A 26,193-nucleotide genomic window follows, 5' to 3' on the forward strand; every position below is an offset into this window, starting at 1 on the left:
TCAGAGACCCACCATTATCAGCAGAGCCAGGCAGAGTGCAAGACCTCTAGGCTTTGCATAAGGGAACTTGGGTTTGAGTCCCTGCACTGTGCATTTAAGTTGCTTCACTTCATTCTGGATTTCTATGGAATAGAAGCCAATAGCCTTTTGCTCTCTGCAGCACTCCACTGTGGCAAAGTAGGGATGAGCTATTGAATATACTGGAAAAACAACACACCAGGAGCTACTGGCAGCTCTGGAATGGCCAATGGTAGAGAGATGTGCATGAGAGGGGACCAGCTATGAGATGCTACACTGGGCAACTACATGGGTCTCAGCTACCATGTCTGGCAGGACAGTTGTTCCAAGCTCACCAGCCTTTGGCTACCTTTACTCAAAGGCACACGCCTCTTCTGGTGATGCTACTGGCTCCTCTGGTCATGTCCAGATGATAGAGCAGAGGTGACACAGGAAGGTATGTGCCCATCGACACCTGGACTCTGTGCAATGGCCCACATGGGGTCTACCCAGACAGTCTCTGCCCTCACCTTTGTTTGAAGGGAATCAGCTGCAAGAGACCTACTTAGTTCATTCATCCACTGTGCATGGGGCAAGCCCCTCACACATAAAAAAAGCTGGAACAGCAAGTGGTTTCTGAATCCCCTACAGGTATCATGAAGTATGCTCTTAACCCTATCAGGACAACATTGAAGGGCATCCCCCAACCTGGAGTGATGGGGTGCAAATGAGAGCATATTTTTCTCATGGTCAAAGGTACTGATATAGGTACAGCCAGCATCCAAATGGTGGTCCGAGGATCTGGCCTTTTCTATGATGTCACAGATGGTATCCTCCTTATCCAAACTCTGGGACCAATGAATTCTGCATCTAAAGGCTTACTGGTGCTGCCAAAGTCATCCTTGGAGTCTTCGTGTTCACAGCAGAAGCTCTAGTGCGAGCACTGAGCTCTCCGAGCTGGACATGTAGAACTGAGAAAGGAGAGGGCATGAGGAGACACAGACGCAGAGCCAGGCCATCTGAAATGATGCTAACTGGCCCTAAATTCCTTTTCCCACAACCTCTGCTCACTCCCAGACCCCATGCCTGTACCCATCTTTTGTTGTTGGAAGCATACCTTAGTTACAGGCATGACCTGGGCAGAGGGGACAACATGCGCCCTGAGCTTGTCTCCTCTGTGCAGTCTGTCACAGGTTTGAGGGAGGTGACTTTTCTATTGTAGGTTGTAGAACTGCTGTTGCTGGAAGCTAATTTACATCTGCTGATGGATGTGTGTGGCTTCCGTTTGCCACATACACATCCAGTTTCCCTGAACATTGAGAGAGCCAGAATGGTTCGAGGCACTGAAGGACAATGGGGGTGGTCTGGAATAGTGGCAAGCCTCCAGGGAGGGCTCTGGCCAGATATTTCTGGAAGGCATTCTGATTTCCCTGCAGCATGAATGGTGTCTGTGATGTTAAGTGGAGCAGCGATGTGGATAATCCAAAGCAGTTGAAAATTGAAATCTGGATCAAGGGAAAAACCTGAGACAATAGCCTGGGCTTAGCATCGAGAGGCAGCAGCCAAGATCAGCAACCTTCTGCTAAAAGCTTACAGAGTAGGGCAGACAGTAGAAGGGAGAACAGTTTCCTGAATCCTTTTTAAAAGTGGAATATACCAAAACACATCTTGCTCAGCTTGGCCTTGGTAAAGGAGAGGCTCCTCACCAGTCCTCATCTCCTAAAACAACAACAAGGGCTGGAAAGGCAAAGGCTCAGAGGTCTGGTTACTGGGGTTCACTAGGAATGGGGGTGTACCAGAACAGGGATACATTGGGAACCCGGGGTATACTAGGAAAGGGTGCTCTGGAAATAGAAACATGCTGAGATCAGGGGTATGTTGGGAACAGGGGTGCACTAGGAACCAGGGTGCTCTAGAAGCAGGAGTATGCCAGGGACATGGCTGCAACAGAGCAGAGGTACACTGGGAACAGGGATATACCAGCAACAGGCATACACTAGGTTCAGGGGTACACAAAGAATAGGGGTACACCAGGAACAGAGGATGCAAGCTTCACATCTTCTCTCATGGTGCTGAGGATGATGGGCACTGGGTTCTCTTGGTGATTGTGTTCTCCAGTTTTTAAGAGGAAAGGGTAAGAAGCCTCATCTCTAATCACTGCCTCCTTTGGGGCTGCTATTTAGGGAATAAGATGGGCTGGTAGGTTTTGATGGAACTGCTAGGTAGGTACAGATGTCAGCTGAGTGACGGCCAATGTCTAGGTTGCTTTAGCTGCAGAGGTATGCTCTGTAACTCATCCATCACACATTTCCTTCCTTCCTTGCTTGCTTCTTTCTCTTTTTCTTCTTCCCATTTTCTTCTCTCTCTCTCTTTCACTCTCTCTCCTTTCTTCTCCTTCTCTCCAATCCATCCAACAAAAATCCATACATTTATCTTTCTTCAGCTATTTATCCATCTATCCATCCATTCATCCATCTGTCCATCTATCCATCTATCATCCATCCATCCATTCCATCTATCCACCCATCCATCCATTCATCTATCCATTCATTCCATCCATCAATCCCATCCATCCATTTACCCTCTCTCCTTCCTGGCTCCCTCCCTCCTTTTCTCCCCTCTTTCCTCTGTTCCTTCCTGTCAGTCCATCTATGCACACCTCCATGCATTCACATGCTCACTCACATATTGATTGAGCAAACACCCATGGGGCATCTCCTATAGCCCAGACATGCTCGGGTAACCGAGGCAGGATTAGTAAGCAAATAAACTTACATGCTAGGAGGAAGAAACAGACAATATGGAATAAAAGTAAATATGTATTCTACATACTTTGCTTGGAGGTGGTAAATGCCTGAACATTAAAGCAGAAAAAGAAAAGGTCACGAGAAGGAGCTAGGCTCCTTCTTATTAGGGAAAGGTATTCAGAGTAGGCAGGTCTACCAGTTAGCTGTCCCCTAGCACGCGGCCCAGGAGTGGGACACTCACTTTCAGGAGGAACTGCTCCCGTTCACTTTTGATCTGCTGCTCCATCTCCTCATAGAGATGCTGGATTTCTTCATCGTAAGCAGCAATTTTCCTGGAGGGACAAAAGAAGAAGCTGACAGGATTTCCCCAAGATCCACTTATCCCACAGCCATAGTTCCTGGAGCTGAGACCCGGCGGCCATGGATGGTTGAGGGACTACGTAAGTCAGGCCAGCCAAGGCTCAGTCCTTCAAGGCTGACTAACCAGGCAAGGCTGCTGTTCACAGAGGCCAGCTATACAGATTGTGGATGCTAAAAGGCATCGTGAGCCTGCTGTCTTCCAGATCACTGCCAGACCATCAGGGCACTTCCCAGTGAAGATACACCCCACATTTCTTCCTTGACTCTGCTTTACTCAAGCTCTGAGCCCTGGTCTCCTGCACCTTCGATCCCTACTCTGATACCTCTGCAGGTAGACAGTCTGAAACTGCACCCTGTAGGGATCCTTCCTGCTCAGCACCTCAGTGTATCCCATTCCAGTTTGGGTGCCTTCTCTACTTTTCTACACCAAGCCTGACACTGTACCACCAGAGGGCCCTAGTGCAATTGTGAGCTTAAGTCCACGCTGTTCCCAAAGATTTCCTGAGGATGAAGGTCTTATGCAAAGGAAGGGGTCTCATGCCATCCTGGGCACAGGGCCAGAGATGCACAGCAGGAGGCTGATGGTGCTGGTTAATGGCTGGGGATGACACCGAGGTGACCTATTCCTGCTCCATCTCTCAGCAACCTCTCCGCAGCATGAAGGGAGTAGCGGGATAAGCACATCCCACTATACCTGGATGTTTCTCCTCCCTCCCTCCCTCCCTCCCTCCCTCCCTCCCTCCCTCCCTCCCTCCCTCCCTCCCTCCCTCCCTCCGTTTCTCTCCCTCTCCCTCTCCCCCTCCCCCTCCCCCTCCCCCTCCCCCTCTCCCCCTCCCCCTCCCCCTCTCTCTTTCTTATGTGGTTTCTGAGAATGGAACTACTCAGGTCCTGGTGTTTTTAAGGCAAGCTCTTCCCCAACAGAGCTACCTTCCAGGCCATGGTAGCAACATTTTCACAACTTTTCTCTGGCCATGCATGGAGAACCTCCCCTCTGGCCCCCACTTCCTATTCTTTCCCCCCTCTTGTAGAAAGAACTCCAGCTTGGCATTGTGGCTCTCAAGAACCATTTTGAAGGTGTAATGCACGCATACACACACACACACACACAATGTCACTTGCAACACTAAACTCCAAGCTGGTAGGCCCACTGTGACCTTCACACTGTGACCTTCATGGATGGGCATGCTACTAACAGAGGAAGCAGCCTCATCTTCAGCTCTAAGAAGTACTGGGAAGATATCTGGACAAACGTAAAGGATAAGAATGTGACTACTCCCCTGAGCCCTCCACCCTTTCACCCTCGTCCCATGTCCACTTGGGACTCCCATCTAAGGCCAGGCTTCCATTATTGTTCCAGGCTTTTCCATGGCCCGGGCACTGTCCTATCTTCTTCTGCAGGGAGTGGGCTTCACCACATGTAAACATTAAGTAAGCAACAGGGATAAACCATTTTGACTGGCATTCTTCCAGCTCTTGAGAAACTAAGTGCTGGACCCAGACAAAAACACTGGCTTGAGATCCATGGCCCCAGACAGCATCTCAGACTCTGAATTCCAGCTCACTGCTCTCCCCAAAGCCAGAAACTTGAAACAATGGCACAGTGGTTTCGGGTTGTGCTCAGCAGAAGGTGCCAGTCTTTCCAGATTTCACAATTCAGGGCTCTCTATGAATCTGCTCAGCATCCAGGGAATGTAAAGGCTCCTCTGGGCAAAGAATAAGACATCTCTTCTTGTAAATGACAGGTATATGAGCTTGTTCCTCTCAGCTAACCCATTGGGACAGAAAGAAAGCCGTGGAGGCAAAATGAGAAGGACACCCCAAGGTCAGGAGTAGATGTGGTTCAAAGGAAGTAAGGTGGAGTCTCTTCGGCCCTAAATTACCTTTACTCTCCTGAAACAGCCCAGATACTGGATAGAAAATGACATCAACTAAAAATTTGGGCAGCAAAATGCAACTACATAAATACCGGAGAACTAATAAAACGGGACGAGAGCAACTTAAAAACTGATTTGGCTCTGCTCTGATTCTAATTAGAGTCATTCGTATAAGCTGTTTACCATCTATGCTTAACAGCCGTGCTGAACATTAATTCTACGGTACCATTAAGTGTGTTATATTAATTTTGCTCTAAGTTTTACTTGATTGAATTAATACTCTTGATGCTTTTCCATGCTCACATGACAGCCTGCTTGTCTGGAATGAACTTATATTACAAACCATTATAAGAGAAATGAAATGAAAGCAGACGTAGTCTCCAATTAGCGTTCAATGCTAGCCCTCATTTGCAAAAGCTGACCCGGCCATGAAGAAGCCTTTGATGGGTACCAGTGATGTTGGACCCATCCAGACTTCTCTGTGGACTCAGGCCTCCTGGGAGAGTCTACAGGCCTCATGACAGCATTACCCTCCTAGGTCAGAACACAGAAAGTCCCAGGGATGGGAACATGAAGGTGCCATTTTCAATAAAGTATCACTAAGCTGCTCAAGAGTCAGAGGACTCTTATTCCAGAACAGGCTTGTCTCCTCAGTGTGACCTTGAGCAAGTGCTCCGATGTCCTCTCAGGTAGCTCCTGCCCTAACACTCTTTCCAGCACTGTCCCGATGGACCAAGGAAAAAGTGAATGCCCAGAGCACCCAGAACAACAATGCCCTAAAAAACACATGGAATTATTTATTGCTGTAACTGGAATCAGGAGATGCACGGTAGAGAGGGGGGAAGTGTTTGCTTTCAAGGATGAAGGGGCTGGGTTTGGAAGAGCTCAGACGCAGCACCGGGAGAGGAAGCAAAGGCTTGCTTGCTAAAAGCTCCCATCAGAGTCTGTCAGAGGCTCTGGCTGGGCATAGCAGGAGCTGCAGAGCTGGGCTGTGTGTACGTGTGGGAGCTCCACAGTAGCTGGGAGTGCAGCGATGACCAGGATACTACAAAAAGATTTGTGCGTGTGTCACGCAGCGGTTTAGCCAGGTATACCACACTCTGCAGTCCAAGTAAAGAGATGGCCTGTGGTGTCTGCTGAGCCTGTGCATCTTTTTCCCCAGGATTGCAAATCCGCTCTTAGCACTCAACACACACACACACTGAGACTTTGAAGTGGTCTCTAAGAGGACTCACCTACCTTTCCAGCCTCTATGGCACCCTGTCTGAACTCCTAGGACACCCTGTGCCTTCATTTATCCATTTTACATGGATTTTTTAAAAGTTGTCCTGATCTAGGTGGGTTTCACTGGGGGATCAGTCTCTGTTAAATTATAAATTCCCAAATTATATTACCCATAATATAATAATATGTTAGCCTCTTGGACTCAAGAGGTTAACACTGAAAACTTGTAAGAAGCCACTTTACAGTCTGGACATCAACTCAGATGCTAACAAACCATAGAGAAGAACACTAGATTCCAGTGACTTGGAGAATTATAGGACTGGAAGCTTTGTCTTTCAAGCTTGTGTTAAAATCCTTGCCATAGGGTGACAGAGATGACTCAGCATTTAAGAGCAGTGCACTAAAATACCAGATGCTTCACAACAGCCTGTTACTCTAGTTCTTGGGGGATCCAGTTTCCCACCTTCTAGGGTTCATGCATGAACGTGACATAAATGTGTGTGCACACATTCATAAATAAAATAATAAATCTTTAAAAGATAACCATTGCTTATATTGACACCAAGTAGGTTAGAACACTTTCTTTGACTGGGGACTGGCTGTCTCTTTTTCTGTGCAATCCTGTCATCTTTGGAATATTCTGAGTCATGAAAATTTGTGTTCCTTTGACTGTGCCCTTTAACACAAAATGCCTCTATAAATTTTAAAACAGCTTCAAGTTCAAGAGGACAACTTGGATCAGGCCACATCTTTCTCTCCCCTCCCACCTTGTTCTGCGTAGAATTTCTTTTGCAAGGCCCCCCGCCCCCAGTTTTCTTTGAACAGACCTCTTCAGGCTACTGGAGCCCCAACCCCAGTGCCCAGTGTATGCGTGAGATTGTGCGGAGTGGAGCTGACTGTTGCCTCTCTTGTTCTCGGTGTGCATATCTATCCACACAGCTGAAAATCCACATTAGCTTTGCTTGGCAGCAGCAGCACAACTGATGGATTTCGTCAGTTAAAACTTCTAAAGTCTGTGTGATGTCTTTTTCTTTAAAGAGAGTGGCATTAACCCGTATCTCTTTAGCCTCTCTCTGCCTCTGTGTTCCGGACATAGGAGAATACCCCCTGTCATCCTGTTAGACTCCATGTTTTATCAGCATTATGTTCCTAGATCCCACTTGGCCATCCAGTGTACTCCATGACCTTCTATGGTTTATTGACATTACAAATTTAGCTTCTGCTCAGAATAGAAGCTAAATTATCCATGGTGCTTGTTTTAATGATTTCGTTTATCTGAGGGTTTTTAAAAAAGAATTAAATTAGTCTCTTTGACAATTTCATGTATGTAATGTGTTCTGATTACTTTCAATGCCTCCCCTGTTAGCTCCCTCCTACCCCTGCCAATCTTTTGTGGGTTCTTTTCTCTCTGTCTCTCTATCTCTCTGTCTGTCTCTGTCTCTCTGTCTAGAGCTCTGTCTCTCTGTGTGTGTGTGTCTGTGTGTGTGTGTGTCTGTGTGTGTGTGTGTGTGTCTGTGTGTGTGTGTGTGTGTATGTGTGTTTCTGTGTGTGTGTGTCTGTGTGTGTTGATTGCTGGGGAACTGAGCCTAGGCTTTTACACATTCTGGCTAAGTACTTTACTATGAAGCTACACCCTAACCTTACAAAAATGTTTTATTTAAGATATGCTAACTTTTTATTTCTTGTCTTACAGTGTTTTAGAATACATTGTAAAAGTGATTAACCTTTTATCTGTAGCCAAAAACATTATTAATTTTTTATAACTTCCGTGAGAAGAAGAATACACATTTCCCCTTTAAGGTACATGATTTTACATTCATTTCTTCATCTTGCTGCTCCATAATTTGAAATGCTCCCTGCCTTTTAAATACTGCTTGCTTTCAATGCATTTTTGCCTGACTAGTGTGTCAAATCTGAAGTGTTTGTCAGCTTTGAAAAGTCTATTTTTTAAAAATCTAATTTTCTTTGTTTCTCTGAAAGTTTCTTCCTGTATCTATTACTGCTGTGTTATTTGGCACATGAAGATTTATATATTTAGAATCTTTGGGGGCTCCTGCATGCACACGTACGTTGTTGTGTATGCACCCCGCTCATGCATGATTTGTTTGTTTGTTTATTTTGAGATGGTCTTGCTCTGTAGCCCAGGCTGGCCCCATGCTTAGAACTATCCTCCTACGTCACCTTCCCAAGAACTGAATTTTCTTTCTGGATGGAATTTTATATTGCTATAAAATAGTCCTTTGTACCTTCTTTTATTTATGCTTCTGAGCTACTAGGAATATGAGGGCTTAACTAGCCAAGTTTCCTTCTGCTAGCCATTCCTAAGACACTCCTGCTGTACCCAACCCCCAGGGATGCCTAATTATCCTCTGCTTTCTGGTGGTAGTGATGTAAGCTACAGGAGGAGGGAGAGACAGGAAGGAGGCAGATAGAGCAGGCAGGGAAGGAGGAAGGAAGGTGTTCTCATTGAGGCAGAAGGACAGGAGTGTGGTGAGGTAGCCGTCCAGAGGCAGCAACAGCCACGAGCACTAACATGTGTCCTCCCTCAAGGCTACTGCGATGGCTGGATAGTGCCGTGGAAGGCACCGCAATCCTTAGGCGAGAGCCCATTTGCTGACACAGCTGTGTTTGCCTTACAGTTCACTAGACCAACAACTAGGAGGTCTAGTTCTGACATTTAAGTTTTCTGGCTTTGGCCAAGTCACATCACACCAGTCATCTCCAAGTTTATGCATCGGAAAAATCAGAATGAAGTTGTTAAGGTTCATCATAATGTTTAATGAGGTTTTTAAAAAGGCCTGTGGAATGATCTAGAACAGGCAGTAGATGCAACGCAGGTAGTAAATTCTAGTTAAATAAAGTCTCTGGGACCGCCATCTTGAGAGTCATTACTCCACGGATTCTTTAAACATCAACCAGGGACAAGTAGAAACTGGAGGGAAACCACACATCAATGTACACTGGGTGAACGAGGACTCGTGGGGGAGGTGATAAGAGATGAGGGGGCTCGGCTGAAAGGGTAAATATGCAGCGTTCACGTTGTCACCTCAGACATTATGGTGCTCGCTAAGCCTTTCTTACAGTACTGCTATGGGAGGAATGACTTAGACTGAAGCTCACTCTGTACCCTAGGGAGTCAGCATCTTAGAACATCAAGTCCAAACCCAAACTGGCACAGAGAGCACAGGCCAGGAGGAAGAGGCCATGTAACATCAAAGAAATCCCATAGTTTCTCCATGGGCTCTGGCTGGCAGTCTCTGTGACCTTAGAATCCTGGCCAGAAAAAAAAGTGAAGGGAACCACCCCTTTCTGCTGGTGGGGAGGGTGGGAGAATTTCCTGGGCCTTGGAAAGACAGATTTTCAACAGGTAAGGGGAAGTCATTGTTACATACTGGTGCTGCGAGGGCAGTGCTGGATCTGCACAAGTGAGTCGTGTGGAAGCCAGGATGGAAATCCCAATTCTAAGTCGGAGGGTAACATATCACCTGAGATGTCTGACTGTGGCAAATATTCCCTCCTGTAAGATTACCACAGGTGGAGTGTGTGTGTGTGTGTGTGTGTGTGTATGTGTGTGTGTGTGAGAGAGAGAGAGAGAGAGAGAGAGAGAGAGAATATGTGTATATGTCTGTGTTTATCTCCCTGTGTGTGAGTGTATGTGCACATGTGTTTCTCTGTGTCTGTGTGTCTGTGTGTGTATGTCTCTGTGTTTGAATGTATATATTTATCTCTGTGTGTGAATGAGTGTATACATGTCTGTGTGTATCACCCTGTGTGAGTGTGTCTATCTGCACGTGTATTTCTCTCTGTATGTCTGTTCATGTATGTCTGTGTGTATGAGTGTGTGTGTTTATGTCTCTGTGTGTATGAATGTGTGGACGTGTGCATGTCTGTGTGAGTGTGTATACATTCATGCAGGTTTCTGTGTCTGTGTGTATAAGCACTTCTCTCTCTCTCTCTCTCTCTCTCTCTCTCTCACTGTGTGTGTGTGTGTGTGTGTATGTGTGTGTGTGATCTTAGGCAAATGAGTGCTAAGGATGGAATCTGTGAGAGGAAAGGAGAAACTCTAACTCTAGAGTAAGCTCTTGGCTGAGGGCTGGCAGATATTTCTAAGATCATTTGCAAAAACTCAAAGGTGAGATGCAGTTAGCAATAACTTACCTTGCCAGCCTCCCGTGGGGGCTGTGAAAATTAATTAACCTTCACAGAGTACTTTGCACCTTGGAGATGACGGTGACACAGGAAGAAAAGCATTGGCACTCGGCACCATGGGGGCTCCCGTTAGCAGTCTGCATAGCCAGGCTCTTGCCGCAGACAAGGCCATGTCAAAACAGGTCAAAATACTGTGTCCCTGTGCTCTCTCTCCTCAGCCTTTACCTAAGGGTGTTAGGGATTTTGAAAGGTCTCTGAAGCCATTTAGTCCAAGAGTAGAGTCTTCTTGGCAAGGGTATATACAAAACCTTCCAAAGACTAAATGAAGGTGTGGCCTTGACCTTGGAGAGAGGACGTAGCAACTCTATATTTTGGACAAGCCTCACCCTGAGCTTGAACCCAGGCAGTCTCAGAACCAGCTCCTGGCCTAGGATGGCTGTCATTCTGTTGTGTCTCTTTGAGACTCGACTTGGTTGGAGCCCCTGGTTTGCAAAGACACCGAGCCCCCTTCACCATCACAGACAGAGCAGAAACTCCGGTAGAGTGTGCACAGACTGCAAGACGGCTCAGCGGGTAAAAGCACTTGACTCACAAGTCTGATTGACCTGAGTTCAATCCTGTGAGCCTGCAGTGGAAACCGAAAGCCAGTTCCTGGAAGCTGCCGTCACAAACACCCCGAGGCACACAGTTTCTCTCTCACACATACAATAAATAAAAATAAAAAGAATTTAAAACATTTTTAAAAAGAGCTCTTGTCTCTAGCTGCATATGTATCGAAAGATGGCCTAGTCGGCCATCAATGGAAAGAGAGGCCCATTGGACTTGCAAACTTTATATGCCCCAATATAGGGGAATGCCAGGGCCAAAAGAATGGGAATGGGTGGGTAGGGAAGTGGGGGGCGCTATGGGGGACTTTTGGGATAGCATTGGAAATGTAATTGAGGAAAATATGTAATAAAAATATCAAAAATTAAAAAAAAAAGAAATAAATTTAATATGACATGAAAAAAAAAAAGAGCTCATGTATTTCCAACCCAAATGTTTTTGCTTATCCATGAAGAAAACGACTCAGATGGATCGTTTGATGAATACGATCCATCAAACGTCACGTTTGATCGTGACAGATGAATAGAAGAATCCAGGCTTTGACTCTGGAGGCCCACGGTTTCCCCACTGCCCACCACCCTGCTATGCTTCCCCCAGGCAGCCTTAGCAGTGAAACTGACCCTATACATTTGCAGCTAAGACTCTCTGCATTCTCAACTCCCTGGAGTCTGGCTTCCGGGAAGTGCAGGCAAGGAGTGCGGGGTGGCGAACAACTGCATTACAGGGCACTTGGTGGACAAAGGTGCAAGGGCTTAATGCCCTTCCCCATATAGCCCGCAATGCACTCTCCACCCCATCCTCACCACAGCGTGAGGATCTTCAGCTGGAGAACTCTCAAGGAAAACATAAAAGCAAGCAGATCCTGCGGCAGCCAGCTTTGTGACTGGAGACTCACCACTGCCCCCTACTGTTTTGGTTTGGTAACTGCAGACTTTGGGCTGCAAACAAAAAACCTAGTTAAGGTTTGGTTTTTTTGTTTTTTTTTCATGGCCCTTTGAGGTTGGTCTCTCTGCGTGCATTAGAGTATAGATGAACGGTAGGAACTGTAAGAGTATAGAAAGTTCTGTGAAGGAGTGAGATTTATAATGCACTTCAAGATAGATGGATCCTTAACTGGCTGACTCTGCTACCTGTATAAACCACCCTGGTGGCATTCTTTCATCCCCAAGGGTAAACCACTTTTCACAGGTCAGGTTTACAAATTGTGGTTGTGGTCAGCACAGAGCGGAAGCACTTTGCTCACCAGGAAATGCCAACCATGTGTCTCTGCCTCAGATCACATGATGCCCATAAAACTCCTGCCTTTGATTAACCTGGGCATCACCAAGAATCCCCTGCCTCGACCTACGCACATGACCAAAGCTGCAGATTAGAAGGGCAGCCTGGAATACAGCTTTTGTGGGCTAACAAAAAGAAACTAGCAGTCTCCGAGGGGCATGGAATGATGAGGCTATCCCGAACTGTATGGATTCAGACGGATCTTTTTTGGCACGTGCGTGTGTGTGTGTGCGCGCATGCATGCGTGCGTGCGTGTGTTGGCTTCTGTGGACACCTTCTGCAAGAACAAACTGGAGTAGCATGTCTCAGAGTGTGGTCTGCAGCCTATCTGTTTCACAGCCACCTGGAGGCTCTGGCACTCCCAGTCCCAGGCCCATCCCTGAGACCTTCAGAGGGTTATACCCCTGGGGGAGGGGTTTAGGAAGGTTTACACCCCCTGGGGAGGGGGTTGGGAAGGTTTATTCCCCTGGGGGAGGAGTTTGGGAAGGTTTACACCCCTGGGGGAGGAGTTTGGGACAGTTTACAACCCCTAAGGGAGGGGTTTAAGACTTGTGGTTCGCTATGCTCTCTGATTCCAACACAAGCCATCATTTGACAGCCACCAGCTGAGACCCTCCAGAAGGCAGGGAGCACCTGCGGCATGCAAGGGACACCTGCCATGTACAAAACACTTTGTTATTCTGTTTGGAGTCAAGGCCAAGGACATGCTGGCTTCTCTCCCCTGCTAAAGTTTCCCTGTTTCTAGAGCTCCGTGCCAGGGAATATGGTGATCAGAGGATGACTAATGAATGCTCCAGCAGGATGCCTGTCCTACTGTGAAATAAGCTGTCCCTGTCACGTCCCCTTTCTGAAGTCTAAGGAAGACACTCTGGGCAGGAAGGGCTTGGATACTGGCTGTGTGGGGCTTTAATTGAAGGTCCAATGGCACCTAGACACTACCTGTGGCTTTAAATGGGCAAGGTGAGCCTAGGCAGATGAGGAACTGAGGCAGACATGGAGCCCATCAAAGACAAGTGTGATCCTCCATGGACACAGACCAGGAAGCCAGGCCAGTATTTCTAGGCCATGGGACTGTGAGAATGCCTAAGTCAGCTGGCTGGTCCGCCTTGCAGGGCCCTGAGCTTCAGCCTGAAGCTTCAGGCCATTTCCAGGCAAAACATGACATATTTTCACCCCAATTGAAAAAAAAAAAACCAACCATCAAACTCTTACCCACATTCTAGTGAACTGAACCCCTTCGAGGTGGGACCCTGACATCCTTATAATTCACAAGATTGGTCTGAATCCAAGTAATGCTCATGGCTCCATTGTCCCATGCTACTCAGACACTGCCAGCTTCTTTTTGTTTCCAGAAAAAGATGAGAGCTGAGTACCCTTTCCATAGCTAAATCTTCCTAATTCTGGTAGCCGGAAACTCTTCCACACCTCTAACACGTCCTGCTATGCTGTGGGTATGAAATGTGTCCACAGGCTTATGGGTTTGAAACCTTGATTCCTAGATAGCAGCACTGTAGGGCCTTTAGGAGGTGAGGCCTCAGTGGAATGGTGGAAAAGTGAGTCTTGGGTTATCACCTCACTTGTTTTAGCTTTCCCTCTCTGTCTCCCTGTCTCTCTCTCTCTCTGTGTCTGTCTGTCTGCCTCTGTCTCTCTCTCTCTGTCTCTGTCTCTCTCTCTCTTTCTCTCTCTCTGCCCCTCTATACCATGCATGTGAGCTCCCACTTGTGTGTGTGTGCTTTCTGATCTACCGAGATGTGAATAAGCCATCATGCTTCGCCAGAGCCATCCCCAGCCATTCCTTCTTAATGATAGAATGTACATCCTCCAACCATGAGCCAAAATCAGTCCTCCCTCCCTTAAGTCACCAGGCAGGTAACTGATATACCCCTTAGGCTAGCAAGCATAGCTCACATGCATTCTGGGAGGTGCTCATTTGCATGGTGGAGGGAGGGAGGGAGGGAGGGAGGGAGGGAGAGAGAGAGAGAGAGAGAGAGAGAGAGAGAGAGAGAGAGAGAGAGAGAGAACACCAAAGCCAAATGAATGTCTGGGAATGTAAGAGGCAGCAGCAGGTGAGGTGCTGTGGAACACCCACATCCCACATTCAGGGAGCGGTTTTCACTGAACACTGGGCAGAAGCCCTGGGTTCTAGCCCAGGCTCTTGCATTTGGCTTTGTTTCCTGCCTGGCCTTTTGAGACCGAGGCTACTCCCAACTGACATGCAGACACAGTAGAAAGAGATCGATGTTCTCAGACATGTCCCCTCCTATTTCATCTATATCCATGGCAACAAGGGGAGGCAAACCCCAGCTCTTTCTGACAACACCCCAGCACACTCTGGGGTTGGTCTGAGATGTCAACATGTCATGTTTTCCCAACCATCTCCTCTTTTAGGGGCATCCTCTCCCTCTAATAACCTGGGAATGGACATGAGGAGGCAAGGGCTTTCCCCACTTACTGTAGCAAAGCTGTAGCCCAAGGTTTCCAGTCCAGCTGGGGAACTGAGAACAGGGAGTGTGTGCCTCAGCCAACCAAAGGAAGATCACACTCACTCCCCTGTGCCTCAGCAAACCAAAGGAAGACCACGCTCACACTCCCCTGTACCTCAGCCAATCAGAGGAAGACCATGCTCACACTCCCCTGGGAGTCAACTCTGGGTCCCATGAGAGGAAGACGCAAGCTGTGTAGCTGCAAAGAGAAGCAGCAGAAATTGTCTATGCCTGTGGCCACACTGCCCAGAGCTCCAGTGGGGGCATCCAGAGCAGGACTGGGCATATTTCTTCTGAATCTGCCTAGTCAGAGTGACCATGCCCCCACTCCTCAAAGATGGTGACTAACTCAGAGCCTGGCACAGAGGAGGTCCTAATTAAATGGTACCCAGTGGTAACACACAGTGGTCACACAGCAGCAGCCGTGACTTATTTCTGTCACTTCCAGCCTCTGTGACAGGCGATCATTTTAGATGTGATTGAAATGTCACACCTGCAGGACTCTGGCAGAGCTGGAGACTTTCTGGCAGCTCAGCAGGACACAACATTCCCAGAATGCTCTGTTTCCAACCTCCATTCTAAAGCCTTTCCCTCTGAGTCTATTCCTTCCCTGCAGCTGGGATGCATCCTCCCCTAACGAACTTGAAGCCTTGCCTTGTGTGTTATTTGCAGAGAGACCATTTAAGGGCTCAACACCCCATTTCCAGTTTCTCATTTGCTTTCTGAGCTGCCAAGGTTATGGAGCACACGGTACCTTACAGACCATCTGGCCCACTGACAAGGCATGACCAAATTTTTTAATAGAATAGATGAGACTTTTATAAGCCTCTAATAGAAAATCTCATTGTCCCATGAAACATAAGCAGGAGCTAGCTTATAAAACTTAGCCTTCAGTTGTATGTATAAATAAGTGTGTAAAGACTGCAAAAAAAAAAAATACATTTCTTCTTTCTGGTAGAAAATCCGAATTTTTTTTCACACTCACAAAGGGTTTGAAAGAAACACTCTCCCCATTCACATATGTTGTCAACAAAAAGTTCATGCACAGAGAGGGAAAGCAAGTAGCGTATAGTCACACAGCTTGTACATGGCCAGAGAGTAAGAACTGTAGTGCTTCCTCTTTCCCTAGTGAGTGTTCTACTCCCTACTCCCTGCAACTCCCTGGTTCTGCAGCCAGAGGGTCAGTTCCCCGGGATGAGACTGGCAGAGAGCACACAGCACCACCCTGTTGGAGCTGGCCATGATCAGTCTCAGCCAGCAGGACTATGGTCAGAGGAGGACCAAGGAGGGAGGGGATGGTTCTGAACATACGGCCAAGAGTGGCCTTGACTCTCATGTCAAGAATGTTAAACATAATGACTAAACTAGGGTCTGAGTACTTCCTGTGGCCACTCTCAGATGGATGTGAGGCTATGAAGCTCCGCAGTATGGCAGGGATTGCTTTCTTGGCTAACAGAAGCTTGTGTCTGTGAGCACAAGCCAGGCAGGCCAACGGCCTCTCCATTCAGGTAGCAATTCTCCTTAGGGAACAGAGAGACCACCTTCCTGGGAGAAGCTGACAGTCTTTGCTGTGGCTCCACCCAGCAAAGCCATCAATGTTGAGGACAGGGGGATACTAGTCCTTATCCCTCACTTTCCAGACGTGAAAACAGAGGGTCAAAGAGGCCAAGAGAGACTTGAGCAAGGTAACACCCAGATATCCTGATTCCCAGCCCCAACTTCTGAGGTTTATACACAGTGCTCACAGCACGGCATCGAGATGCAGGCTCAGGATGCCACATCTGGAATACACTTGACCTTCTCCTCTAGCCTGACAAACTCCCAAATTGATCAATAGGGTGTTTTTGTTTTTGTTTTTGTTTTTTTGACATTTCATGGTGTTTAGACACAAGTGTGATCCCACTGGCACAACCATCTCTGTGAAATGAATGCTGTACCACACCCCTTACAGATAATGGAAGCTGAGATTCAGAGATGTTCAGCAACTTGGTATATGTTGCACAGCTAGTTAACACATGACAGAACCAAGATCCAAGCTGCTTTCTGTCTGATTCCAAGTCTCCTTCCCATTTATTCCTTCCTTCATGCCTGTGGGCTGCCCTAAAATGCTATTAACAATCTTCTAGCCACTGGGTATCCTTCTGCACAACTTACACTCAATGAAGCAGACAGAGTTCTAATGCTTTCCCCTAATACCTAGCTCTCCCCTTGGCGGTTATTTTGAAAGTTAGCTTGGGAAGGCACAAGATAATAAAGGTGTGGCATAGTAGGTAGACTCCACTCTACCCAGCAGCACACATGCAATGAGGGGCCCATGGACTTGTAACTCTGACAAGAAGCATGTCACTGGACAGGTACTCTGCAGAACTGCCCAGAAAGAAAGCCAGCTCACTGGGGAGTCACAGAGAATGTGAGCCAGTCTAGGCCTGAACAAGAGCACACAGCGGGCATGAGGTGTTTTATGAGGATACACTCCTGGTCTGACTGCTCTGCCTTGGGTTTCAGCCTCCACTTAGGGTGACTGACCACCCTTTGTTACCCCATAGACAAGTCCACATTCCCAAATACCAGCTCACTGTGTAAATGCATGTGAGATGGCCAGGATGAGCCAGGGCAGCATCCTAAGCACAGGCTAGTTCTCCGGAGGGGCTCCACAGGCTGCTTCTGATCTGATCCATTTGCCTGTGTGGATATTGGTTCAGATTGGCAGCAGTTCCTCAGAGATCTTGGCCCTGTCTTCTGACACACCATGGTGACAAAGAGGCTACTGAGATGGGAGGATAGCCCTTGCAGATATACTGCTTCCGCAAAGCAAGGGATGCTGGGAGCTGGGAGAAGCCCGTCATGCTATGGCTTTACTGCATACAGGCAGGTGGGCTGTTTGTTCTCCCTTCCTGTCCAGGCTCTGGGTTAGCTACCTCTGAATCATGTCTCTGACACTTACAAGCTATGTATTCTCGGGCATGTTACTTTCTGAACCTTATTTGTCATCTGTAAATGTGGGTAATATTTGAGAGTCCCCACCAAACAAACTAACATACATACATACATACATACATTCATACATACATACATACATACATAGTATTCAGAATAGCTTCTAGCAGACAGAGGATGCTTAATAAGGATGCGCTGTGACTGAAAAGCAGGTATGCCATGCTGGGCATAGCACTCTGACCCGCTTTGGGACATAGTGTCAAAGAAGCATACTATAGTGAGCCTATGGAAAAGACAGGAGAGTGCACAGCCCACGCAGGTGGACACGGGCACCTACTTTCTGAGGGCACATTCCAGTTCATTCTTCTGCTCATGGGCTTCTTGGAGCTGAGCGAAGATTGTGGTGAGGAGGTCTTCGAAGTTGGACAGCAGGTGGGGCTCATCCTTCCTCAGCTGCAGCCACAGCTGCCTGACGTCACTTTCACTGTGAGGAAAGGAGAAACATTAGCGGGGAATGGGTAAGTGAGGCTCCTGGGGAAGACATGGGGGTTCCAGACGGGTCAGCAGACAGCTGCAAACGTCATCCTCATCACCTTGGATCGCCGGAGTTTATGATACAGAGTGTGCTTTCTGCATACTGCCTCCCTCCATCCCCACCGTGACCTGGGAGGCAGACGCAGCGTGCCAGAACCATTCCCTGGTGCAATGCCAGAGTGGGGGCCCAGCAACCTGACTCCTCTGCTGGTCTCTCATTCTGCTGCTTCCTTCCTCTGTGATGCTCCTATTGGACTTGCTGCATTGAGCACGCCTGGCAATGCACTTGCCAGCATCTCAATGCTGCGAGGAGGATGGAGACGCTTGGGTAGAGCCAACACCAAGATGCTGGAGAGAGATGGTCGCCCCTGGGAAGGATAACCTCACTGTGGAGAGTTAGACATGCTGTTTTATGGATGCGCCTGTCGCTGCTGTGAAGGGAGGCAAATATGCAGCAGCACCCCCCTGGGGCCTGGTGGCACTGGGAGGACTGGCAGGGGAAAGGGCAAGTCTGAAGGACATGGAGACACAGACAGTGGCAAGCCAGACTCAGAGGTGTGCAGGTACAGAGTGACAGGTCAGGAGAATCACTCAGAAACAGGCATGTGGGGGTGAACCCACGGCTGCAGGAGCAGCAGAGAGACGAGCCATGATGACCCTTGCCACCGAGGGAAGAACGTGGAGAGGCACACTCGAACATCTACAGCCATGATTGAAGTACGTGAAATACAAATCTGACTCATCCCCCGCTAACTCCTGCAGCCAATATGACCAGAGGGCAGAGCCAGGAGCTCCCCGGATAAAGGAGAAAATTCTTCTGGCCATTGAAAATACCGTATTTCAGAAGCTTTGCTCAGAAGTGATGTTGTGTCAGGTCATGCTAATAGTGTCTCGTGGCGTAGACATGACTCTGCATCCAACAGAAGCAACCTCTGCTGGCCGAGGTTTTGCCTCACTTTTCCCCTCTCCTTCCCTCTCTCTTTGTCTCTCTCCTTCTCCTCCATCCTTCCTTTCCACCCTTTCTTGCTTCTAGCCCATTCAAACGTCTACCTATTCACTGAGGCCATCCAATCGATTACCCATCCGCTAATCTATTCATCAGTCCTCCATCCATGCCTTCCTGGCCAGGATGGTCTGAAAACCCTCAGGCAAAATCAATCTTCCTTCCCTTTAGCTGTTTTTATCAGGCCACAGCAACATCAAAGTAACTGAGACGGGTCAAGTCTTTCAACCCTCAGTGAAATGTCATAACTCACTAATTGGCAAAATCATTCCATCAGATCTCCAAGAAAAGCTGTGTGTCTGGATGCTCACTTCTGGAAGCTACCCCTTGTGGGACCCCCAAGCAGTGTAGGTGAGAGAGGCCCAAGGAGGTCATCTCTCTGCTTCAGAAAAACCCACATCCCTCTGTTGAGTAGTAGGCAGCTTGGAAGCCATTTCAACCTGCTGTGTTTCTCTGTGGTTCTGTCATGAACAGGTTCCTCAGGTTACAGGGTGAGCCCACATTAGTGAGGCTGGGAACCTTGCCATCTTCTGTGTTGGCCCTCACATGCTGTTCTAGAAACCAACTTCCAGATGTATTATTTTACCTCAGTACTACACAGGTGTTTGACATGTCCCTCACTGTGACATCCAGTCACTCACCAGAGCACTGAATGACCAAAGACCCCTTCAACAAGGTGGCTGACAGTCCCTGCCATTTCTGACAGTGTCCTGCTCTTGGCAGTGCCCTCTCCATTATCTTCTTGCAGTGTGTGTGTGTGTGTGGGGGGGGGGGCTTCATGGAATCTCTGGCAGTGGTACTTGGCTGAAGTTGAGTCACAAGTATGACTAATGAGCTTCCCCAATGACTGCCTATGTCTCTCCCTTCTCTGTCCTGAGTAATATTCTAGGCCTATTCACAGTTGCCATTTCTGCCCTACTGATGATGGCAACTTTCACTTCCTACCCACTAACATCCACCAGCAGTAGACCCTCTCCTGGGGCTTGGCCTGGCTCCTTCCTGCCCAACAAACTCTTTTGCCAGAAATTCTCACCCATGTTGTGATCAAGGTTCTTTTCTGCTGATCTTGCAGGATCACCTCCAATCATTAAACCATTCCCACTTGTGGTGATTTGGGAAAAAGTGGCCCCCAGAGGCTCCCAGGTTCATTGGGTACTGTTAGGAAGTGTAGCCTTGGAGTAGGTGTGTTGTTTTGTTTTGTTTTGTTTTGTTTTGTTTTGTTTTGTTTTGTTTTGTTTTGTTTTGGAGGAGGTACATGACCAGGGAGTGGGTTTTTAGGTCTCAGAAGCTCAAGCCAGTTCTCTTCCTGTGGATCATGATATAGAACTCTCAGCTCCTTCTCTGGCATCTTGTCTGCCTGCATGCCACCATGTTTCCCTCAATGACAATTACAGACTAAACCTCTGAACTGTAAGCCACCCCAAATTAAATCATTTTCTGTATGTGAATTTCCACGGTTGTGATGTCTCTTCATGGCAATAGAAACCCTATGATGCCATCTTTCATGAACACACATCCAAGCCACCTCCAATGAGGGGCATCCTTTCCAGGGTGAGCCGATCCAAGGTCAGAGATGATGAGAAAGAACAGCAGGAAGTGAGGACAGTGGAGAGCATGGGAGACAGTGAGTAGGGAAGTATGGTGCTCAGTGTGACTTACTCTTCCAGAACTTTCTGGGCTCCAAGTCTGTCCATCAGCATCTGAAATTGTGCTTCTTCATCATGGTCCATGTCTCCCACATCCTCCTCCCCTCTAGACTGATACACTTTCTCCTCTGGGAGCTGGGCCACCTGCTGGTCAGCTTCTTCCTCTCCTTGGATATTTTGACTGAAGAAGAAGTGACCTAGGAGAGTAGAGAGCAAGAACATAAATCAGACATCCTCAGCCCAGGGAGGACTTGGCTTCCACTGTCTCAGGGACTCATTCGAGGTTTGCCCTAGAGAAGCAAGAGGGGATCCCTCGATAGCAAAGATCTGTGGACACTGATTCTGGGTTGTGTTCTTTGGTCGCCCACTTGCACTCTGATAGAGACGTCAGAGTCTGGAGACAGTGACTGGGGAGTAAACTGGCTCCTTAGTGGATCTCTGAAATGGATGTAGAACATGTGTCCTTGGAGGCTGTAGCTCAGTGGTAGAGCATTTGCCTAGCGGAGCCCTAGGTTCAATCTCCATTACTATTATCAAGTAATAATAATAATAATAATAGGAAGGAGAAGAAGAAGAAGAACGAAAAGAGGAGGAGGAAGAGGAGGAGGAGGAGGCTGTCCTTTTTGCTTCTGTGATAAGCAGTAAGGTCGTTCCCTCCAACATTTGCCAGCAGTTCGCCTTGGCATCTCCACTAAGAGCACCACCTCATACATACTGGCAACTTTCTCTATATTCACACTGGCTGGCAAGGCAGCAAACTGTCCTATCCCCTTACATCAATAGTAAGTTCCAGGAAAGGGTCAGGAAAGACATCTGATATGTTTAAGAAAATCACACCACCCTTTGCAGGCGGCAGATAAACGGGGAAATTAGCCTACTGGTTCACCTCATCTGAGGGTAGAATCTGTATTCTTTAGTTCTCTTTCCTGCTTGTGACCTTAAGAATGACAGTGCTATTTAAATCTAGAAGCTTCTCTGATATCTGCTGCCTCTAAATGCAAAAGACTCTAAACTCAAAATGCTCAGCCAGACTTAGGCTGGGCTATCCAGTTAGCACAACATTTTTTTTTCTTATTGTCTCTCAAAGCAGGAAAGGGGCTTAAATCCTGACACAGTTTCCTGCTGGTGCCAAACCTGCTGGAGCTGTCTGAGCTCCCATATGGGAGTCCTAGCAGTGACAGTCCATGGGCACAGAGGATGCCATGGTATGAACAGTCAAGGTGGGCACATGAGAAGAGCCCAATAATCTACTCCCCCTTAGCCCCGGGCTCTTCACCCACAAAGGAAGAGCAGAAAAGCCCTGGAGACAATTCAAACGTGCTGAGGGGACAGGAAACCACCTTACACAGCTGCAGGGAGGCTCCCAGCCCTGGGTCCCCAGCACCCACCAGAACTTACTAAATCCAGTGGTGAACTCTTCTGGGGTCAGAAAGCCATTGCCATCAGCATCCAGGGCGTCAAACACATCTTCCAATTCTTCTAGACTTAGGGGCAACTCCTGATGCAGCCTCTGAAAGCAATCCAGAGACAGCATCTGTCCACATGTTGATGGTCATGGGGGTCTAGAGCTTGGAGTGACCTCTTCCTCACCCTATTAGTGCAGAAATCCTTTGTTGGGTGCCAACTAATGCATCCAACAACGTTCTATGTGATTTGTAAAGAACCATATGCATGTGTGTATCTATTAGCATTTAATTCTCATAATACCCCTCTGAGGTAGATACGACTATTCCTATTTTTAAAATGAAGTTTAAAGGTAAATTGCCAGTCCCAGGGTCATATACTTCAAAATGTCAAACCCAGCTCTGACTTCAAAGCAAGCACCCTTAGCGCTGTCAAGGACCAGTGCTATCTAGGACTGACTTGCTCTAGGTAAATGCCTAGCGGATGCAGTGTTCTGAAGTTACGTGAGGCCACAGGTGAGAAGGGCTCAGACACAAAACCTGGCATCTGGAAACCACTCAACCAAAGCAGGAGGGTGGGTAGAGCCTGGTGGTACAGGCCTGGAATTCTAGTCACCAGGGAGGTTGAGGCAGGAGGATCCCAAGTTCAAGGCCAGTCTGGGTAACTTGCTGAGACTGTTTCAAAATAAAAGGTAAAAACAGGGCTGTCGATGTAGTTGAGTGGTAAAGAACTTGTGTAGTCTACCCAAGGACCCAAGTTTGACTCCTGGTGATTGTCCCGTGCCCCCCACCCCCAGATTAAAAAGTAGTAGGAAAGGACAGAGGCAGGGAGAGAGAGGGTCACAGAGCCACCATGACAGGCCAGGTTGGTGGCACTGCTGGTCCCTGGTCTTTTCCTTTGTGTACCCTCTTTCCTGAGTTGTGTTGCCTTCTCTATGTGTGGGTCTTCCTTAATGGAGGCCTCCTGTGCCAGGGCCCCAGCACTACTCAGTTATAGACATATTTTGTTCTTTAGCTCTGAGGATGCTTCTTACTTGCCCCCTGCCCTAGTGTCCCACAACTGCCCCCTTTGCTCTGATTTGAATGTGAAATGTCTCCTACAAGATCATGAGGATTAAACCCTTGGTCCCCCAGCTGATGGTGCCATTTTTAGGAGGTTGTGGGGGTCTAGCTTGGGGAGGTAGGTCACTGGGGAGGGCCTTGGGGGTTTAAAGCCTGCACCCACTGACAGCATGAGGGATGAGGTAGCAGAGCTGTTGACACTTCCCTCTGGCGGCTGTCTGTCTGGTGTGGAATGGCCCCAGGCCAAAGCAAGAGTCCTCCTGTACCTAACAATCCATCTCCATGTGAGGATCCCCAAGAGGCTTATTACCTCTCAGCTGGCTCGACTCCTTCCTCAGGAACCCAAGAGCCAGCAGCACAAGCTACTCCTGTGCAAGTGACTGACAGCCTCGGCTCATGCACAGCATGCACAGCACGTACAGGACTTTAGAGGAAGGAAATCGGACCCACATGTGGACGCTCAGAGTCCACAGGTGTGACAGCCTGTGACACACCTGCAGGGAGCACTGGGCTCATGGACTTTTAGCTGATGAGCCATAAAGCCTCATTTGGCTGTGCATTAATGTCGGCATTTAGGAAACATTACCAAGTGGAAAGAGAGGCTGATGGGAAAGCCATTTGGAAGAACTGAATTAAATATGAATGGTTTTTTCAAGAAAGGAAGGAGATGGGAAGTGTGTGCAAAGACTCTAGAAGCCCAGCTGCATAGCAGGCGTCAACAGTCCATAAACCAGCTGTGGCAAGAACCACATGGGGAGAACTCGGGGTAGGAGAGCGTTGATTTTTGCAAGCAGGGTGCATATCCACTCCATTAGAAATGAAAGACACCCCCCCCCCGGAGGTGGGATGAAATTTCCCTAGCTCCCAACAATCCCGGATCCCAATGCTTTCTTTGGGATTAGATTTCCTCCCTCCCTAGTCAGCTTCAGCTCGCTGGATCTGGCAGAACAGTGATAGCTTCCTTTATACTTCAGCTGGAAAGATGAGGAAGGAAACACCAAGGTTAGCAGGACCCTCAAGCTGTCTATGTACCTATAGACAACGAACACATGGGAGTGATACCACGTTTGTTGGTAGTGTGAACCCACAGAACATTGTCCAGACTCAGGCTCAGCCACCTTCCTGAAGCACAGGGTCACAGTTTCACACATGCCCAAGTGACACTCACACTGGAGGAGAAGCTGGAACAGAGGCATCTTCAAGGCCGGACGTGCACACACCATGTGGGCACCCTCAGCTGTTGGATCACACCTGGGTTGGTTTGTTTGTTTGTTTTGTTTTGTTTGGCCTGTGTTTTCAATCAGCTATTCTGAGCATCCCTGGGAGAGCTGAGGCCATACCTGTCTCCGTCCCAAGGTATGCTGCTATGCGCTTGGCTTTAGTAGATTGTTTGGTATAGATCGGGCCTTATCAACCTCTGGGAACCATCTCCTTCTCAGGAGGACTTGAGAGGGTGGGGGAAACAAGGCAGGAGTATCCAGCACATGCCACTCCTAACGCTGAGCCCTCATTGCCTAGTTTTGTACGGCCAGTGAAGTAAGAACGGATTTTTACATTTTAAAGGGGTCTGGGAAAAGATCAAAGGAAGAGTCACAGTAACACACAAGAAATTACATAACGTTTCAAAGTCCCTTCACAAGTGACCATTTTTGTGTGTGTAACAGTTTTGTACTTTTGCACTTTTGAAGTATTTGAACCCATGGGCTTAGAGATACTAGGCAAATGCTCTAAGACTGAGCTACATCCCCTTTTAATTTTATTTTGGAGACAAGATCTTACTGAGGTACCCACTGGTTCTGAACCAACAGTTCTCCTGCCTCAACCTCCTAGGTAGTCGGGTTTACAGGTATGCATGGTCACACTCCATTTAGGTAGGTTTATGCAGTGCTAGAGATTAAAGGTGGGGCCTCATGAATGCTATCTAGACAGGCACTCTGTCAACTGAGCCCCCAGCCACCTGTGTTGTACTTAGTCCATCATGTTAGGGTCACTGGGTCCTATAGTCTTAGGGAGTCACAGAGTCAGGGAAGGCAAAGAACCCAGCATTAGGCAAGGGCTGGGCACGGAATGAACAGAGATCAGGCTCCTTACACAGTCTGTACTGACAGCCCCTCCAGAGCGAAGACAGGGAGGCCTTTTCTGGGAAGAGGTTACTCCGGCCAGGTAGCCCATGTGCAGCAACAGGTGAGGGCCCGTCTCACCTGCATGTCTGTCCTGGCAATGAAGCCCTTGCCCTCGGAGTCACAGGTCTGGAAGAATTCCTGTGCTTTCTTCCACATGGCACTCTGGTCTGGCAACTTCACCTCCAGCTTCTCCGGGTGGTCCAGCTGCTCCACGCAGTCTCCACTGCCCTGCTTCCCATGACCTGGTGTCTGGGAGCTGGAATCTTCTCTTCCACTGGGGGTGGCCATCGGATGTGTGGATTTCTTTGTTATTTTCAGAACCTGGACAGGGGACATGGGAAACAGAAGGGTGTGACGAGGGTGGAACGAGACGGAATGAGAGCAGGAGGGGAGAAAAACGAGGTGCAGAGCTGGCCACTGGCATGTCCTGACATCTCTTAGCAACCAGCTTCTAGTTATCAGAACTCAGGATCAGTGTGATCTGCAGTGAAAGCTGATAGATCAGCCAGTCCATCAAACAAGGGAGAATCAAGAGAGAAGGGAAGAAACACACGGAGATGGAAAGGAGGCAGGCTTAAAAAAACACCTATAACACTGAAGGAGACAGATGGGCACACAAGGAAGCAGGCAGCAGGATGTCCTACAAACTCTGAACTTAACTGGGAGATCTAGGCGAATATGATCACTGCCTTCACTTCATGAGGGTGACATCTGAATCCATCACAGACTCACAGATTTATTTACTTATTCAGTAGTCTCTCAGTATC

The 26,193-nt window shown here is 48.1% G+C and overlaps 1 protein-coding gene across 1 annotated transcript in view; it reads right to left on the reverse strand.

Annotated features, from left to right (window-relative positions):
• The window catches only part of Cracr2a (calcium release activated channel regulator 2A), a 68,270-nt gene extending 42,523 nt beyond the window's left edge, over positions 1-25,747 (reverse strand). Inside the window, exons 1-5 of the mRNA XM_021164192.3 lie at positions 25,505-25,747; positions 22,237-22,348; positions 20,852-21,035; positions 17,993-18,139; positions 2,986-3,076 (exon numbers count right to left, since the gene is read on the reverse strand). Coding sequence (XP_021019851.2) covers positions 2,986-3,076; positions 17,993-18,139; positions 20,852-21,035; positions 22,237-22,348; positions 25,505-25,714 — 744 coding nt within the window. The 5' untranslated portion in view covers positions 25,715-25,747. The remainder of the gene's footprint in view (positions 1-2,985; positions 3,077-17,992; positions 18,140-20,851; positions 21,036-22,236; positions 22,349-25,504) is intronic.
• Between the last annotated feature and the right edge of the window lie 446 nt (positions 25,748-26,193).

The sequence above is a fragment of the Mus caroli genome, unplaced genomic scaffold (assembly GCF_978045245.1).
Source record: "Mus caroli unplaced genomic scaffold, Mus_caroli_1 scaffold_7, whole genome shotgun sequence".
NCBI lineage: Eukaryota > Metazoa > Chordata > Mammalia > Rodentia > Muridae > Mus > Mus caroli.